At 34.6% G+C, this 16135-nt stretch overlaps 1 protein-coding gene and 1 long non-coding RNA gene across 3 annotated transcripts; one reads left to right on the forward strand and one right to left on the reverse strand.

Annotated features, from left to right (window-relative positions):
* The first annotated feature begins 665 nt into the window (after nt 1–665).
* LOC104116680 (uncharacterized) lies at nt 666–7151 on the forward strand. Of its 2 annotated transcripts, XM_009627585.4 has the most exons (9): nt 666–868; nt 1143–1238; nt 1367–1682; nt 2461–2658; nt 2736–3008; nt 3371–3473; nt 3726–3844; nt 5422–5598; nt 6062–7151. In XM_009627585.4, exons 3-9 carry the CDS (start codon nt 1380–1382, stop codon nt 6854–6856), a joined length of 1968 nt encoding a protein of 655 aa, XP_009625880.1. In that variant the 5' UTR covers nt 666–868; nt 1143–1238; nt 1367–1379; the 3' UTR covers nt 6857–7151. The 2 variants fall into 2 exon arrangements, with proteins under 2 accessions (XP_009625880.1, XP_009625879.1); XM_009627584.4 differs by lacking the exon at nt 1143–1238.
* A 1920-nt stretch (nt 7152–9071) lies between these two features.
* LOC138906912 (uncharacterized) lies at nt 9072–11447 on the reverse strand. The gene is made up of 2 exons (XR_011414541.1): nt 10785–11447; nt 9072–10534 (listed from the first exon to the last, which is right to left on the reverse strand). It is a non-coding gene; the product is annotated as an uncharacterized lncRNA (long non-coding RNA).
* Between the last annotated feature and the right edge of the window lie 4688 nt (nt 11448–16135).

The raw sequence follows: 16135 nt of genomic DNA on the forward strand, positions 1-16135 counted from the left end.
AAAAAAATATTTATTTTAAAAATAAAAAATAAATAAATACTAACATTGATGAAAAAATAATATTATACATGAAATAAAAACATCATAAAAATGCTAGTAATTAAACTAGTCAGTTAAGTCCAGAAGAATTATTGATGAGTCCACATAATATATATAGAGTCTTTCAAAAAGGCTTTATACATATAACGCTTTTCAAAAAGGCTTTATACATATAACGCATTTTAAAAGGGCGCTATACTTAACTGGACAAATGACCGTTAAGGTATAGCGCCCTTTAAAAAGGCGTTATATATAAAATGGTCACCAAATTTATTTTTCACATATTTTGGTTCTTTAAATCCAAAAGAATCATATATTGGTTCCGGAATTGCGTTAATTTTTCTTGAAATTTGTTTACTTTTGTTTTTTGCCGTCAGTCAATTCAAAGTTAACGTGTTTTTCTTTTTAATGATAATTGTCTTTGTTTTAGGCAATTATCATCAATAGTAATAGTAATAACTCCACGGTGGAGTGATGAAAAAAAAGAGAAAATCCACGGTGGAGTCGGTTTATTTATCCTGTTGGGGCGTAATTTGATTCTTAAATGCCACGTGTCTAAAGTTAAGCAAAATAATTTCGTAGAAAGTAGAGTCTATTTATTTATCTTCAGGAGAAAAGAAAGTCCCAAGTTTATACACGCAATCAAAATCCAAATCCCATAGATAGTTCCAGTTTGAAAGAGATACATAGTCCACTTCCCATTTAAGCGTTGAAACTTCTTTTCCTTAAAATTCCGATACTTTACTTTTTCAACTCCAAGTTTTTGCTTTCCTTAGAAATTAAGTAATCATCCAAGATTCAATTTTTCTGCTACAATCGATCTCCCCAGGTTCGTTAATCATATTTCACGTCTTTTTTTTTTCCTGCCTTTGATTCGATTCTTAAACTACTGTAATTGGTTTATTGTCTCTTAATATATTTGGGTTCTAGTTTTTTTCTTTCTCTTCTAGATGCTGATTATGTTCAGGTTAATTTCCATTACTTATTTGCTTTTGAAGATGGTTAGGGTTTAGGTTAGGAAATATGAAGTTTTTATTGGTAGAAAATGCTTAGCTTGCTGATGACAGCAAAAATAATCTTTTTGCTTGTTTCTTAATATCTAGGGTTCTACGTCTGCCCACCAAGGGGTTTTGCTTAAGGAATGTTCCTCTAATTCTCTTGTTTACTGAATAAACACGTAATTTAAGACTTGCATTCTGGTAAATATGAAATATTGCCGCATTGCCACTCTGTCATTCGGTTAAGATGAGTTTTTTGAAAAATAGAATTGTTGAGAGATTGTTTTGAATTCTAATAAACTTATATTTGTATTTGCTACTGAAAATAGGGTTAGGAAACTGATGGCGACGGCGACTATCGCCACTGCAGCAGGTGCTGCTGCTCTATTATATTATACGTTAAATAAGAAATTGCAATCTGCTCCAACAACGGATGACGATGAGGAGGAATGTGGCAGCAGTAGCCAAGATCATGCTCAACTAGGAATTAATAGGGTTTCCAATAGGCTTATACAGGCCCCTGCTACGTGGTTAGAGACAATCGCGACATTATCTGAGACTCTTAGGTTTACTTACTCGGAGACCCTGGGCAAGTGGCCTATTGGTGACTTGGCTTTTGGCATCAGTTTTCTTTTGAAGCAGCAGGTAATCGTGAATCGATTGTTGACTTTTTTCCCAGTAAAGGTATTTGGTTGATGTGGAATGTTATGTTGTGTACTGTCATATGTTTAAGCTCTGTTGTCGTCATGCTGGAAAAGGGAGTATATAATATGAAACGCAATATGCAAATAATTGCACCATGGAATGGAGTAGAGGGAAGAAGATGTTAGACAGATAGCAGTTTGTCAACTTGTCCAGTATAGAACAATTCAATTTTTTTAAACAAGTTTCTTCCTTTTTTGGAATATGTGATGTGAGGAGTTTTATATTCATATTCCTTTCTTTCTACACTGACATGCATTTATCAAAATGTCTAGCCGGGTGATTTTGGATTGTTTTTGTTGCTTTTCTGAGACTGAACACAGCGCTCTGTCCTGTTTTATCATTTCATTTTTCTTTTCATTAATGTATTAATGTTTTATGTATTCTTTATTTATCTATTGCTTTTTATTCAAAATGACTAGTCTAGGTCCCTCCAACACACTTTATCTTTAAAAAACAGTTGTGGAAGTTTGGTGGACTGTGGCCATATATAACTAAATACAATAGGTTCCCAAAGGAAAAAATGCTTGGGGAAATCTCCTTCCTATGACTGTTAACTGAAGCATGATACTTCTGTGATTTTTCCATAGATTGATATACCAAAGCAATTAGTTGCTTAAAGAAGGTGTCGTTCATTTATGCCATGTTAGTAACACCTTGAGTTGACTTAGCACTATCTTACCGAGCTTGTTCACTTAGTAGGTTTATGTAATGTTTGCAGGGAAACATACATATTAGTAGCATATTCTGTGGCGAAGACAGTACCCTGTTAAAAGGTTGTGATATTGCTGCAGAGCTTAAATTCCTCTTACACTTGTTGACAGTTTGTTGGCATTTCTCCAAAAAGCCTTTCCCATTATTCTTGGAGGAGACAGGCTATTCTCAAGAAAGTGTACTACTTCAAGAACCCAAAGCTGGAGTAAGTCTCCTCCATAATTCTCAGGCTCTGACTTAAATTATAATCCTTTCTTCTAAATGACAAATTCTATTGTGCAGATTCTGAAGCCAGCTTTTACAATACTCGCGGACCACCGATCAAAATCTTTCTTCCTTGTAATCCGTGGAACTCATAGTATTAAAGATACTTTGACAGCTGCTACCGGTGCAGTTGTGCCTTTCCATCACACTATGGTACACGAGGGAGGAGTTACCAATTTGGTGTTAGGCTATGCGCATTGTGGAATGGTTGCAGCTGCTCGATGGATTGCAAAACTTGCAACGCCTTGTCTTCTTAAAGCACTTAGTATTTATCCCAAATACAAACTTAAGGTCCTTGATATTGAGTCTGATCTTTCCTCAGTTTTAGGACCTTTACTCCCCTTTTCTCTTTTTTATTTTGGGGTTAGAGATGTCTCTCTTTTTTTGTATCGAAAATATTGATCATATAGGTTGGATCTGTTCCATCACGACCTGTTAAATTTTTATCAATACTAGTTCTTTAATTTCTTGATTCCCAAGTAGTTTGTCTTTATTCTGTTTGGCATTGTTTTTTTATCCTTCTCTTTCTCTTGGTATGAATCTGCCTCTCTGTTGATTTTATGCGTACTATTGTATTAGGAGTTTTCTTGCAGATTCCTTATGGCGTCTTTAGGCTAATTCCCTTATAAAAGTTATCTTCTTTTGGCGCACAGATCGTGGGACATTCCTTGGGTGGAGGAACTGCAGCACTTTTAACTTATATACTTCGTGAGCAGAAGGAACTGTCAGCAGCTACCTGTGTAGCATTTGCACCAGGTTTCATATATAATTTTGTTAATGTTATTTGTCATTTGACATCATTTATGCTGACATGTTTCATTTTGGAACTGATATGATAAGGGTTTCTACTCTATGCTACGTCTATTATTGAAATGTTCTAATTTGACCTGGTCATCTGTCTACTAGTGTATGCGTGTACTTATATATCCACATTCTACCATTTTGTTCACTTGTCTTCAATCGCACATATTGCTAGATTTTGCTCATTTAACTAAACATCTTTTGCAGCTGCCTGTATGACATGGGAATTAGCTGAATCGGGGTGTGCATTTATTACCTCAGTAATAAATGGAGCGGATTTGGTGCCTACATTTTCAGCTGCTTCAGTGGACGATTTGCGTACTGAGGTTAACTTCTAGGTTTACATCGTAGAATTTCTGTGACTGTTTTTATGTGGCAATTGGTGCATTCTGTTGTAGTCTTTTTCTTCTTTGGGTAGATCGACTAGCATGTTTTGTTTTGATACTCCACACAACCTGTTTCGTAGGTGCAGTACATGTTGTCCTGATGTTGAACTTATCTTGCACTTCAAGCTTTTTGTTTTTATGTTTTGGTGAACAGAAATTTTGATACTAGTCATGGTTCCTTTACCCCGCTCCCTTCCAGTTATTCTTCCTCCAATGGATACATTGGTCTGAGCTAGGGGTGGCAAACAAGCGGATTGGGTCGGATATGGGCGGGTTGAAAACGGATAGTGCACAAATGGATAAAATATCCGACCTGGCCCGACCCATATTTAATACGGATAGAAAATGGGTTAACCGGCGGATAACATGGTTATCCATATTATCCATGGCTTCTTGAATATGATCACTTTTGGCAGAATACCTAGTCTCCCAAACTTGAGGAACCCCAATTTAAGTGGGCGTTTGGACATAAGAATTGTAAAATTCCAAAATAGGGGGAAAAAAATTTCAAGTGAAAATGGTATTTGAAATTTAGAGTTGTGTTTGGACATGAATATAATTTTTGGTTGTTTTTGAAGTTTTGTGAGTGTTTTGAGGGAATTTTGAAAAGCAGCTTTTTGGAGTTTTTCAAATTTCCGAAAATTTTCAAAATGCATCTTCAAGTGAAAATTGGAAATTTTATGAACAAACACCGACTTTGAGAAAAAGTGAAAATTGTTTGGAAAAAGGAAAAAATTTCTTATGTCCAAACGAACTCTAAGTCTTTGCAAATGTAAAAGTTAAACTCATTGGTTATCCATTTTTTATGAGGATAATATGGATCTTATCCGTATTTGACTCATTTCTCAAAAGTTTATTATCCAACCCATTTTTTAGTGGATAATATCGATGGATAACTATTTTTTTTTATCCATGCAGCTAATCTGAGCTATGCTGCTGGAGAACCTTCCACCGTAAGCCTTGACACGGACTTCTTCCCCATGTGTAAACCATATTGACACGAGAGTTAGCTAATATCCCCTTGATACTACTTCCTCAAGCCAAACGATGTTGGTTGTATCTGCTAATCCTCCTATTCTTGCTAGCCGACCTCAACTAGTTCCTGGTTGATGCATTATTAACCAATTGATTGATTGACATCGTATGTTTGCTTTTAGGTGCAATATCCATTTAAATTAGTGTCTGCTGTTGCCTTTCTAACTTTTCCAGGATTCAGGTTTTGGCCAAAAAACAGTCTATTTCATTTTTCACCTTAGAAGTAAACTGAGTTCATTAAGCTTTGGTATCTATTGGTCTAGTTTGGCATGGTGATCTTGATTGTCGAGTTTACAGATCCACTTGATGGTTCAGAGAAAAGGGTTCTGTTTATGGTACATCGTGTTGCTACTATATGCATAGTTTTGTTAATAGCTTCTGGAAGCTTGTTCTTTGTACCAAAATTGCACCTCTGCTCCTAATACCTCTTTAGTTTTGAAGTATGGTCTCTCAAGAGGGGAATGTTTTTTTTCTTGTTGCAGGTGACAGCATCTGCTTGGTTGAACGATCTAAGAAATCAGATTGAGCACACTAGGATTCTTAGTACTGTTTATCGTTCTGCATCAGCCCTGGGATCTCGTCTTCCATCAATTGCCACCGCGAGAGCTAAGGTTGCTGGTGCTGGTGCAATACTACGGCCTGTTTCCAGTGGAACACAGGTACAATTATAGTTTACTCTGTTATTTCAGTTTGCCCTTACACTGGTAGTAACAAAGCTGTAATACAGTGTGCTTATGTGTGAACTTGTTTGACCATTTGGCCGACCAGCGTGTCGCCTTTGGTGCATGTCAACCTGTTATATGCACATCGAAGACATGACATATAACTTGACTGCACAGTTGTGCTTAGCTTTCTGTTTTATAGGTTATTTGTGAAAAATGTTTAAGGTGTTGGCATTCTAGAGAACATTCTTTTGAGTTGGAAAAATAATCAAGAGAATCTGTTTAATACTTTAGTTCACTTGAGGAGTTAGCACTTATATGTGGGATGGACAATAGGGTAGTGGCCTTAGAGCTTCTGGCTCTGTTTATTTTGTTTCTTGTACTCTGCTGGAGTCATTTGACCACATTTATCAGTCCTCGAGGTATATCAGTGGGTGTTGACATCGGCAGTGATTTGTAGGTTGTCATGAAAAGAGCGCAAAGTATGGCCCAGGCAGCATTGTCGCGACCTGCCATGCAGTTGTCGTCATGGTCATGCATTGGTCCCAGACGTCGACCCACAAATGTTCAGGTTAATTCCGATGAACAGCAAAATTCTGGTGAAACTTCTTCCAGCCAAAATTCTGAAACATTCCTTCTGGAATCCGAGACCCGAAGTACGACTGTGATGGAGCTTCCTGTATCTTCAACCGTGGGAATTACATGGAACTCAGACATTGATCAGTCTTTTGCAGATGGGATTAATATCCATAATGGCCTGGATCCCGATCTTGATGATAGTGAACATGTGGCCGATGACGGACCTGAAGACCGAATGACGGAAGTTGAGATGTGGCAACAACTAGAGCATGAATTGTATGATCAGTCTGAAGGTGAAACTGATGTTGCCAAGGAGATTAGGGAAGAAGAAGCAGCAGCGATCGCAGAGTCAGGTCAGAGCTCAAGTGAATGCTCTGTTCCAAACACAAAAGAGGTGCACAGATTCTTTCCTCCTGGAAAGATAATGCATATTGTGACTCTCCTCTCTGAAGAAGAAGATCGTGAAAGTGACAGCGACATGTTGTGTGAGGATCATAACCGACCCAAGGATACGAGTGTTGGAATATTTCTCACTCCTAGATCACTGTACAGTAAAATAAGGTTGTCACAAACTATGATCAGTGATCATCTCATGCCGGCTTATAGAAAGCAGATAGAGAAACTAATTAGGGACCACGAGAATGATGATGCTCGTGTCAGATTAAATGAAACCTGACCATTAAGTTTTCAGGTGCAATGTCAAGTGAAATGTTGGTTCGTGAATGGCATCAAAAAGAGAACTCGAGATTAGTCCCTGTGTCGGCTGTGTCGTAGCGAAAATTCTGATACGTTGATACTTTTCACGATTGTAGAGTTAGTGATCAATGGCTGCAGCCTCCTCCTCAGGGGATGCTTACTGATGATATACTCTTTAGCTAATTTGCCTGTATATATCCTGAAGACGTCTTATTCTTTTGTCAATGAAGTGAAACTGTAACTATTTAATTTAGCCTTTTATGCTTCCTTTTGCACATTGTGCGTTACAGTTCATTATTAAAAATCATGTGAAAGCTGCATCAGTTTCAACTAATTTATGAAACTGAAGGGATTTCATGCACATTTGTTAGCTTCAGAGCTTAATCATGAACATTTTTTTTTTTGATTTAATACTCAATGGAATAAAATATCTGTATCTTTGCTAATGAATGAAAATGAAAGAGAAACATCTGATAAGTGGACTTTGAGCAAAATAGAAATATACTTGGTCTCCAGAGAAGTTGCAAGGTAGAGAGCGAAGCTTTATTTAATCTACAGCGACGCCACCACTTGGCATTATTTATTAGTTTTTAACTTGAAATTGTGATCAACTAATGATAACTTAAGAGCAACATACATTCGTATTTAGCAATTATTAATGTGAATATTCCATTAAGCAACATTTATAATTGTAACATATGAACCCCACTGCTTCATCAATCACGATTTACATCCCATCTCTTCATTACGAATCTTTCTTTCTTTTAGATAAATTATTTTTATTGTTATTGCGTGCAATGCTTCTTTCGATTGGTCAAAAACTAAAGAGGTATATAATATAACTTGCAAGTTGCAAGTTGCAACTTGCTTGAGAGAGGTATATACCTCGCATCTCCCAAAATCATCTATATTTGGACTGTTTATAACTAATTGTTGCTTGATTTTTTAAAATTGATTCAGTGTCTGTTATAGACGGAAAATATTTTTCAAAAATGTGTCATTGTTTGTTGTTTGGTTTCCAAAAAATAATTTTCGATCCCCCAACCCCCATTCCACCCCTCCCCAACCAAAATAGGAAAAATGACTTTCCTTGTGGATGAATGTTATTATCCTTCACAATTAGCTTAATTCTTAATTTTATATTATTGCTTTAACCAACAGTTGGACATTGTTATCATACTAACTTGATTTCGTGATATATTTGATTAATTGACATTGTAGACGTGTATAGTTATTTATAAATGAAAATGATAGAGCGCTTTCCGATTTCCATAAACATGTGGAAGGAGAAAAATTGACCAATGAAATGATTAATAATAAGAAGAATGGACATGTGTGTATGTGGGCCTTTACTCTAATCTTTGCAATTTCGAGATGAAACTAAAGGAATGACATTGTCTCAGTCGTATCTACCCACGTGTCCCTTTATCAGCTCCAATGTTCTCTCTCCTTTTTTGATAGCTTAATGAATAATGAAAATGACATTGTAGTTTGTACAGATAAAAAAATATTTTGATTAGTATGTTTAATAATTAATTATTGTTAAGTTGGTCATGTAATTGTTGGTAAAGAGCGGATATGCCTTATGTTATTCCTTAATAAACCGCAAAAATAGTTTCTTTATGATTGCGCGAGGTCACTCGTGACAATCATGAAAGGCTGCGCCCATCTCCTCTTGTATTTAATTGTTTTTTTTAAAAAAGTAATCAAATCTATAGTGTTTATTTACTTCTTAAACTCCACTTTAATTAATTTTTTTTAAATATTTTCACTCATATTAAGAAATTCACCTTTTAGCATTAATTAACAATAAAAATACCATATTAACCTTAATTTGTTCAATTCATTAGAAATATAACAAATACTCCTAGATTCTTTACTTCGAGGACAACTTTGAAAAAAAGAAGTTAATTACTTGTTGATATTTGAAAAGGGGATCTATACATAAATAACCGACCATATTCATTGTTTACTTTTTATAGTCATATACATATATTATACAATAATTATACACATATAATACACAAATTATGCATATATTATACCTTCACCGGCTATTTCTAGTTTAACCGGTTAGGTAGTAGCTATTTGGGTTAATTCTTCTTTAAATAAATCAAATATTGTGGACCACAAGAAAAATACTAAAAAAATAATAATAATAAGAACAGAAGGATTAATTAAATATGTGGAAATGGTACACTTAAATGTGGAGATAAAAGTGCATTATCTAAACATTCTCCTTCATGACCAATATGGCACGATAAACCTCTCTTCTCCTGGCACGCTAAGAGTTGTACCTCCAAAGTGTAGACGATATAATATGAGGCTCAATATTAAGTAAATCAAAAATTGAGATGAGTCTGATTTTAATACTATGTAAAGAAAATAAATATTAAACGTAACTCATCCACAAAATATTATTATAACTTCTAAGGTGAGTTTAAAAGAGAAGTTGGTGCCAATGAATGGAGTCACTCCATCAAGCAAAAGATGATTCTCGAGAAAAATTGTCTGATGGTATAAACTCACATCCCATGTTAGCTATCTTTGTTTTCATCTTATTGGTGGAAGAAACCTATGTATTTAGTCACTTTTGTTCTATAATTTGCTTAGACTAGATCTGAACAAATCATATATCTAAACTCTTAAATAGGCCAATAACTAGTTGTTTATTTGATATCATTTGTAATATGATCCGCATGTCTTGAAACATATATATTCGATGTGAAAATTAGGGGGAAATGTATATAAGACCGTCGGAATTTGAAGTTTATGGTTTTAAACTTACCAGCAAGGTCATAATTTGTTGTAGTTATTGAATTCGTAATTAAATACCTTTAATAACCTTTTTTAGAGAATGTTAATAAATTTCAAAATTCATTTCGCCGTCCAGTAGCGATAACTGTCTTTTTGATTGGTACCGCAGTCGCCCTTTGGTTGGAAAGCGCTCATGGTATCATTATGAATATACAAACCAAAACTGTGAAAGCCTAGAAATATACATACCCAGTTGAGATGAGATATGATTGCATAACGATGTCTAAGGACACGATCTAATAGATCGTTGTACCGAGTAGTTGGATCATGATCTCTTATCATAAAAATGGTTGCATGCGCGACAGCACCAACTATGAGAAATCCACCAATGTAAACAATGACAGTTGTGTACCATAGTCAGTAGCTAGATACAGATAAGGGGGCATGGAATGCTATTCGAAATCTTACTGAATACTGAATTTCTTATCTCATGTCTACTTTTCGTGAAAAAATACCAATTGAAGTGGAGGGTTTCTTCAAATAACAAGGGGTTGAGTCAACTATTCAATCAAATGATATTGAGTATGTTTCTCATCTCTTCTCCAGAAACAAGTGTGCTATTTCTTTGCAAAAATGTGCTCAATTTCAAATGTGACAATTCCGCGTAGATCTCTTCGTTAGTTGGGGGAAGAATCCGTCCGAATATATATATTTGATGAATTTCATAATACAAATACATAATCTACATAAATATTATTGAATTCATCTAAACTCATACCTAATACTCTAGCTCCTCCGTGCCTCCGAACTGTAGGATCTATGATTGGTTAACCGGAACTATTGGATATATGAACAGTCACAAATTTGGGTCAGAAGACCTTTTGTATTGGTGTTTGATTTCCTATACAAATTTCATAGAAAAATATTCGTGTCATAATCTCATATACATGTCCTATCAAATAAAATTGACCAAAGAAAAGCGTGAAACATGAGAAAGCTAATTATATATATATATGTCGTATTGTTATTGACACATAGCCATAATAATTGATGATCATGACTAATGCTTCCACATTTCATCTACCTACTTAACCAATAAAGATAAGAAAATCCTTTCAAACTTCTTACGTTTTTTCTTATCTTTTACTTACTCATCCGTGATCCGACTTTAGAAACTCATTGCCTCTGCTAATCCAGATTTCATCATAAAAAGTCCATTATGAGAGTTCTAGCGTTCCCTTCCAAGAGAATTTCATTCCCAAAACTTAAATTTAAGATATCTGATTAAAAATGAAAAGAACATTTATCATTCTTTAATTTGTTATAGACAAATTATAGAAGAGATATAATAGTGACATCTTGGACATTTGTATAGTTCAAACTAGGGGCACTTTAATCATTCCATCAAAGTCGTTAGGAATCTGTTAGGAATCTGGTAAGGTGGTTAGGAAGTTAGTTACAATTAGAGCCGTTAAATACTGTGTAACAGATTGGGAAGAGGCATTGTATTCTGTAAGAAGCATTTTCTGTTAATAATTCCAATCTCTATATTCTTTCAATTCTAATTCTCAAGCATTAGTGCACATCTGTTCAGGAATTGTTCTCCATCTTCGATTCCTTAGAATTAGAGGTGGCAAAATAGTTAAAAGAAAACAGTTATCCACTCATATTATCCATTAAAAAATGGATTGGATAATGAACTTTTTCAAAACGGGTCGAATATGGATAAGAACCATATTATCTACTTAGAAAATGGTTAACCAAATGGATAACCAATGGATAACTAATGTGTTTAACTTTTACATTTGTAAAGCCTCAAATTGAAAATTTTACAAGTTTAAGAGATTATAATTCTTCCGATCCAACCCGCCTGTTTGCCGCCCGAACTGCACTGTTGGAGTTCTTCATTGAACTCACTTCATTCTTCTACACGGATAAGTACCTTTTTTTTTCTTTTCTTCCTATCATTATTAAGTGGGCGTCGTTTTCATAATCATCCCTCTCCCCTCCCCCAAAAACAAATGAAGAATAAATAAAGACACATGAGTTTCTTTTTTTGTTCACTTAATTGGTCCATGCACTACTAGTAAATAATTAATAAAAAAGAAAGATATATGAAGGCGACTCGTCTTATCGTCATTTATCACTCAGGGCATATATAAATATTACAATCTATATATGTCACGTACCGATTTCTTTAGCCTAATAAAAATAACATTGGCCAAGTGAGGTCAACTTTGGTAGCGTAAGTTTCACTCTTTGTATCTTGTTCCCTCTATCTCATATAAATAGTCATAATTACTAAAAATAGTTGTCTCAAATCCTGGGTTGCAGTAAGTAGATCAGGTTATTCCACCCATTGTCCCCGAATATGGAAAATATGTTCTCATAAAATCTTGCGTAAATCTGACCTAGCTGGCGAGCGATCCCAGTTCGCGACATTATTTATCATTTTAGAAGTTCAAGACAAAATTGATTATTTTTTTCTTTTTTATCCTTAGTAATAATTGTTCTTAAAGATAGAGATAACACATAAATAGAATAAATATTCAATAAAGAGAGATTATGAGCCCGTTTGGATTAGCTGATTGTAAATAGCTGATAAGCTTATAGTGCTAAAAAGTTTTTTTAAATGCTGAAACTGATTTTTAAAATAAGCATTTACGTGTTTGGATAGAAGTGCTGAAACTGATAATAAGCAGTTGATGTGTTTGATTAAAAAATGTTGATAAGCTATTCTTTTGTTAAAATGACTAAAATACCCTTGAATCTTTTTCAAAAGATTATAAATTAAAAATTTCTTTGTAAAGAAAAGAATTAATAACGAATATGGAATAAAGAGAAAGTTAAGAAATTTATTTTGGGAAGAGTATTTTGTGAATTAGAAAATATTATTATATTAATGATAAACTAGTAAAAGTGTTGGTCAAACTAAAAATGCTTATAAGTTGAAAAGCCATAAGTTGGGGGTGACCGGCTTATGACTTATGGCTGATTTTAGCTTATAAGCACTTTGAGTGTTTACCAAACGCGTAGATAAGCCAAAAGGTGCTTATAAGCCAGTTTGACCAGCTTATAAGCTTAGTCAAACACCCTCTATATCTTAAGACATAAATAAGGGTAGAATAGTCTAATCTATTTTCTAATTAATATTTTTTAAGGGATGTGTGAAAGAGAAATACGAAAAATAATATATGACTGAGAGAGTAATAATTTACAACTCCAGTTAGGTCCTCTGCCACTTGCCCACGACCAAATTAAAGCTAGGAACCTGAAAATTAATGCCATTTCAATTCTTTGTCAGCTTCCAAGTCAGATTTAATTCTGATCCCCAATGGCGGAGACACATAAATTGAAGGAATGTCAGTTAAATATTCTCAATCAAAAAATTATAATTGTATATGTAGGTTGTTCCAAACCTAATAACATTAGACGGAAGTCTGACTTTTCCTATCAATTAGCGAGATAAAGCCGTTGGAAATCGGTAAATATTTACTTTGTCCGATGTTCTCATCAAATTGATAAATGTATGATGAATATTTTGCATATAAACTTTTAGTATTTAATCATAGTTAAGTGATGTGTATTAGAAAATTAATTATCGAATTTTAAGGTTAAATTGTTTAGCTTGATCTAAACACGAGTGCGTGTAAGATAAAAAATTCACATAAGTTTAGCTTATAATATTAATATGCCTTGTTTGTTACGAGATCATTTACATTTACATTTTGAATTCAAAATAGATTTTTTTTTTTTTGGTAGGATTAAACATGACAAGTGAGAGTTTCTCAGATCATCTAAAACAATAACTGGTTTAAGATACTTAACATTACTGGAGTTTAACTCATTAGATGAATTCTTTGAGCCAAGAAATAAGCGATTCTAATGGTACGTGCATTTTTTATTTGTGAGAATTCACCATCTTGTGTTCTTAGCCTACTCTTTAGAATATTATATTGACACAATAAAGTGTCGAGTTTGAGTTCTATGCTATTGATAAAATTTTGTGCTACTTGTGTTCCAACATGCATGCGTGTGGGGAAGTGGTTTGAGTAGTTATTGTTGGATCATGGGCATATATTATCTAAACCATTTTATTTATGTTTCTACTATTTCGGGTTGTATGAGAATTTTATAAACATAAGTCAAATGGTAAGTGTCACAATAGTGTGTATATATAATGGAGAGTCGTTCACTTTATATGCTCTGCGCGTCTAGTGAGAGATCATGTATGCTCAGCCAATGAGGCCCGTAATGAAATGACTCATTAAGGTTGCAATATTTATCGAATTCCCCGAACTAACCCTTATTCTGTAAATTTTATAACGCACAATAGACAGTTGTCCTAAGAGCGATAAATAAGGGTGCGGGGAGGGAAAGACCCAGTCCGTCAAATAAGTGTTGAAGATACAATTAAATAAATAAAAGTGCGCCCTTTCTAAAAATTTAAGCTTTTAGATGAGATTGTCACATTTCAACATGGTATCAGAGCATGCTGAGACCCTAGATTCGAATCTCACCACCACCCATTATCAAAAAGAAAATCCAGGTGATTCACTCATAAAAAAGGACAAGTCTTCACGTGAGGGGCATGTTAAAGATACAATTAAATAAATAAAAATGTGCTCTCATTAACAGTTTAAACTTTTAGATAAAATGACAGCACATTTCAACAAGTACATTGTTATGTGTTCATCGGACTAAAATGTATTTATTTGTTGTGTTCGATATGGAATTTATTATGTTAAATATCTTTACGTCATCGTATGGAGTAAGTATGAACAATAACCACTGGAAAAATACACAATGACGAAATAATAAAACAAATAATCAGAATGCATTGCATGTTGAAATTGTCAAAAGTTCCACATCGGTGGATGACAATTTTGAATGGGAATTTCACCCTATAAAAGGAGGCCTAATGTTTAGAATTTAAACACACCTCTCATTTGCCTTTTTATCTTCTTAAGGCATTTGTATCTTCTCTCTTTAGTATTATTTCACTTGTAATTTTGGAGTGGAATAAAATATTGATTGTGTCCGAGAAAGTAGGCAAAATTGGCCGAACCTCGTAAATTCTGGTGTTCTTTTATTGTTGTCTTATTGTCTTGTTTATTATTTAGTGGTTGTCATAATTTTTGGTATAGTAGTTGTGACTCATTCACACTATATACATTTGGCTTCCGCAACAATTGGTATCAGAGCCAAGGTACTGTCTAAGTATGCTCTGTGGTTGCAGCATAGTCTGATCTTCCACATCAGAAAAGATCTATCTTGGTAACTGAGTCAAGGTTCTGTCTGAGTATGCTCTGTGGTTGCAGCTTAGTCTGATCTTCCACACCAGAAAGGAAATAATCTTGATTTGTGTCGTCAGCTACTAAATAATATTTGTGTCAAAATGGGAGACAGTAAACAAGAAGAATCTACATCAAGTGTCAATAATACGTCATCGTTGGCATCTTCGCTTATGACAAGAATTGTGTCAAATGCGAAATTTGCGGTAGAAATTTTTGACGGGTCAGGACATTTTGAGATGTGGCAAGGCGAGGTTCTAGATGTTCTTTTTCAACAAGGGCTAGATCTTGCCATTGAAGAAAAGAAGCCAGATGTTATTGGAGAAGAAGATTGAAAAATTATTAATCGTGTTGCTTGCAGTACCATTCGATCCTACCTTGCTAGAGAGCAGAAATATCCATACACAAAGGAAACTTCTGCAAGTAAATTATGAAAAGCACTGGAGGATAAATTTTTGAAGAAAAACAGTCAAAATAAATTGTACATGAAGAAGAGACTGTTTCGCTTCACCTATATTCCCGGTACCACAATGAATGAACATATCACCAGTTTCAATAAGTTGGTTACAGATTTGCAAAATATGGATGCAACTTTTGATGATGGTGACTTGACCTTGATGTTGTTGGGGTCACTTCCTAATGAGTACGAGCACCTTGAAACTACTCTACTCCATGGAAATGACGAAATTTCTCTCAGAGATGTTTGTTCGGCTTTGTACAGCTATGAACAAAGAAAAGGAGAAAAACAGAAGGGCGGAGAAGGAGAAACACTAATTGTGAGGGGTCGTCCTCAAAATCAAACGAGGACTAAGAAGAGAAGATCCAAGTCGAGATCTAGACCCAGCAAAGATGAATGTGCCTTTTGTCGAGAAAAGGGGCACTGGAAGAAAGACTGTCCGAATTTGAAAAATAAGGCCAGACATAACAATGGAAAGGCCATTATGGATTCAAATGTAGCTGATTGTGATGATTCAAACTTCTCATTAGTTACAACAGAGTTATCAACATCATCAGACATATGGTTAATGGACTCGGCTTGTAGCTATCATATGTGTCCCAACAAGGACTGGTTCGTGAATTTTCAAGAAGGAGAATATGGAGTCATCCACACAGCGGATAATAGCCCTCTTACCTCATATGGCATTGGTTCAATAAGATTAAGGAGCCATGATGGAATGATCAGAATATTAACAGATATTCGATATGTA

The sequence above is a fragment of the Nicotiana tomentosiformis genome, chromosome 3, assembly GCF_000390325.3.
Source record: "Nicotiana tomentosiformis chromosome 3, ASM39032v3, whole genome shotgun sequence".
Taxonomy (NCBI): Eukaryota; Viridiplantae; Streptophyta; class Magnoliopsida; order Solanales; family Solanaceae; genus Nicotiana; species Nicotiana tomentosiformis.

What these genes read in the sequence shown, in the direction of transcription:
- LOC104116680 (XM_009627585.4), top strand. Translation starts at nt 1,380, where the DNA reads ATGGCGACGGCGACTATCGCCACTGCAGCAGGTGCTGCTGCTCTATTA. An exon ending in ATCCCAAATACAAACTTAAG is followed by an intron (nt 3,009 to 3,370) that starts GTCCTTGATATT and finishes TTTGGCGCACAG; the next exon opens with ATCGTGGGACATTCCTTGGG. An exon ending in CTGTGTAGCATTTGCACCAG is followed by an intron (nt 3,474 to 3,725) that starts GTTTCATATATA and finishes CATCTTTTGCAG; the next exon opens with CTGCCTGTATGACATGGGAA.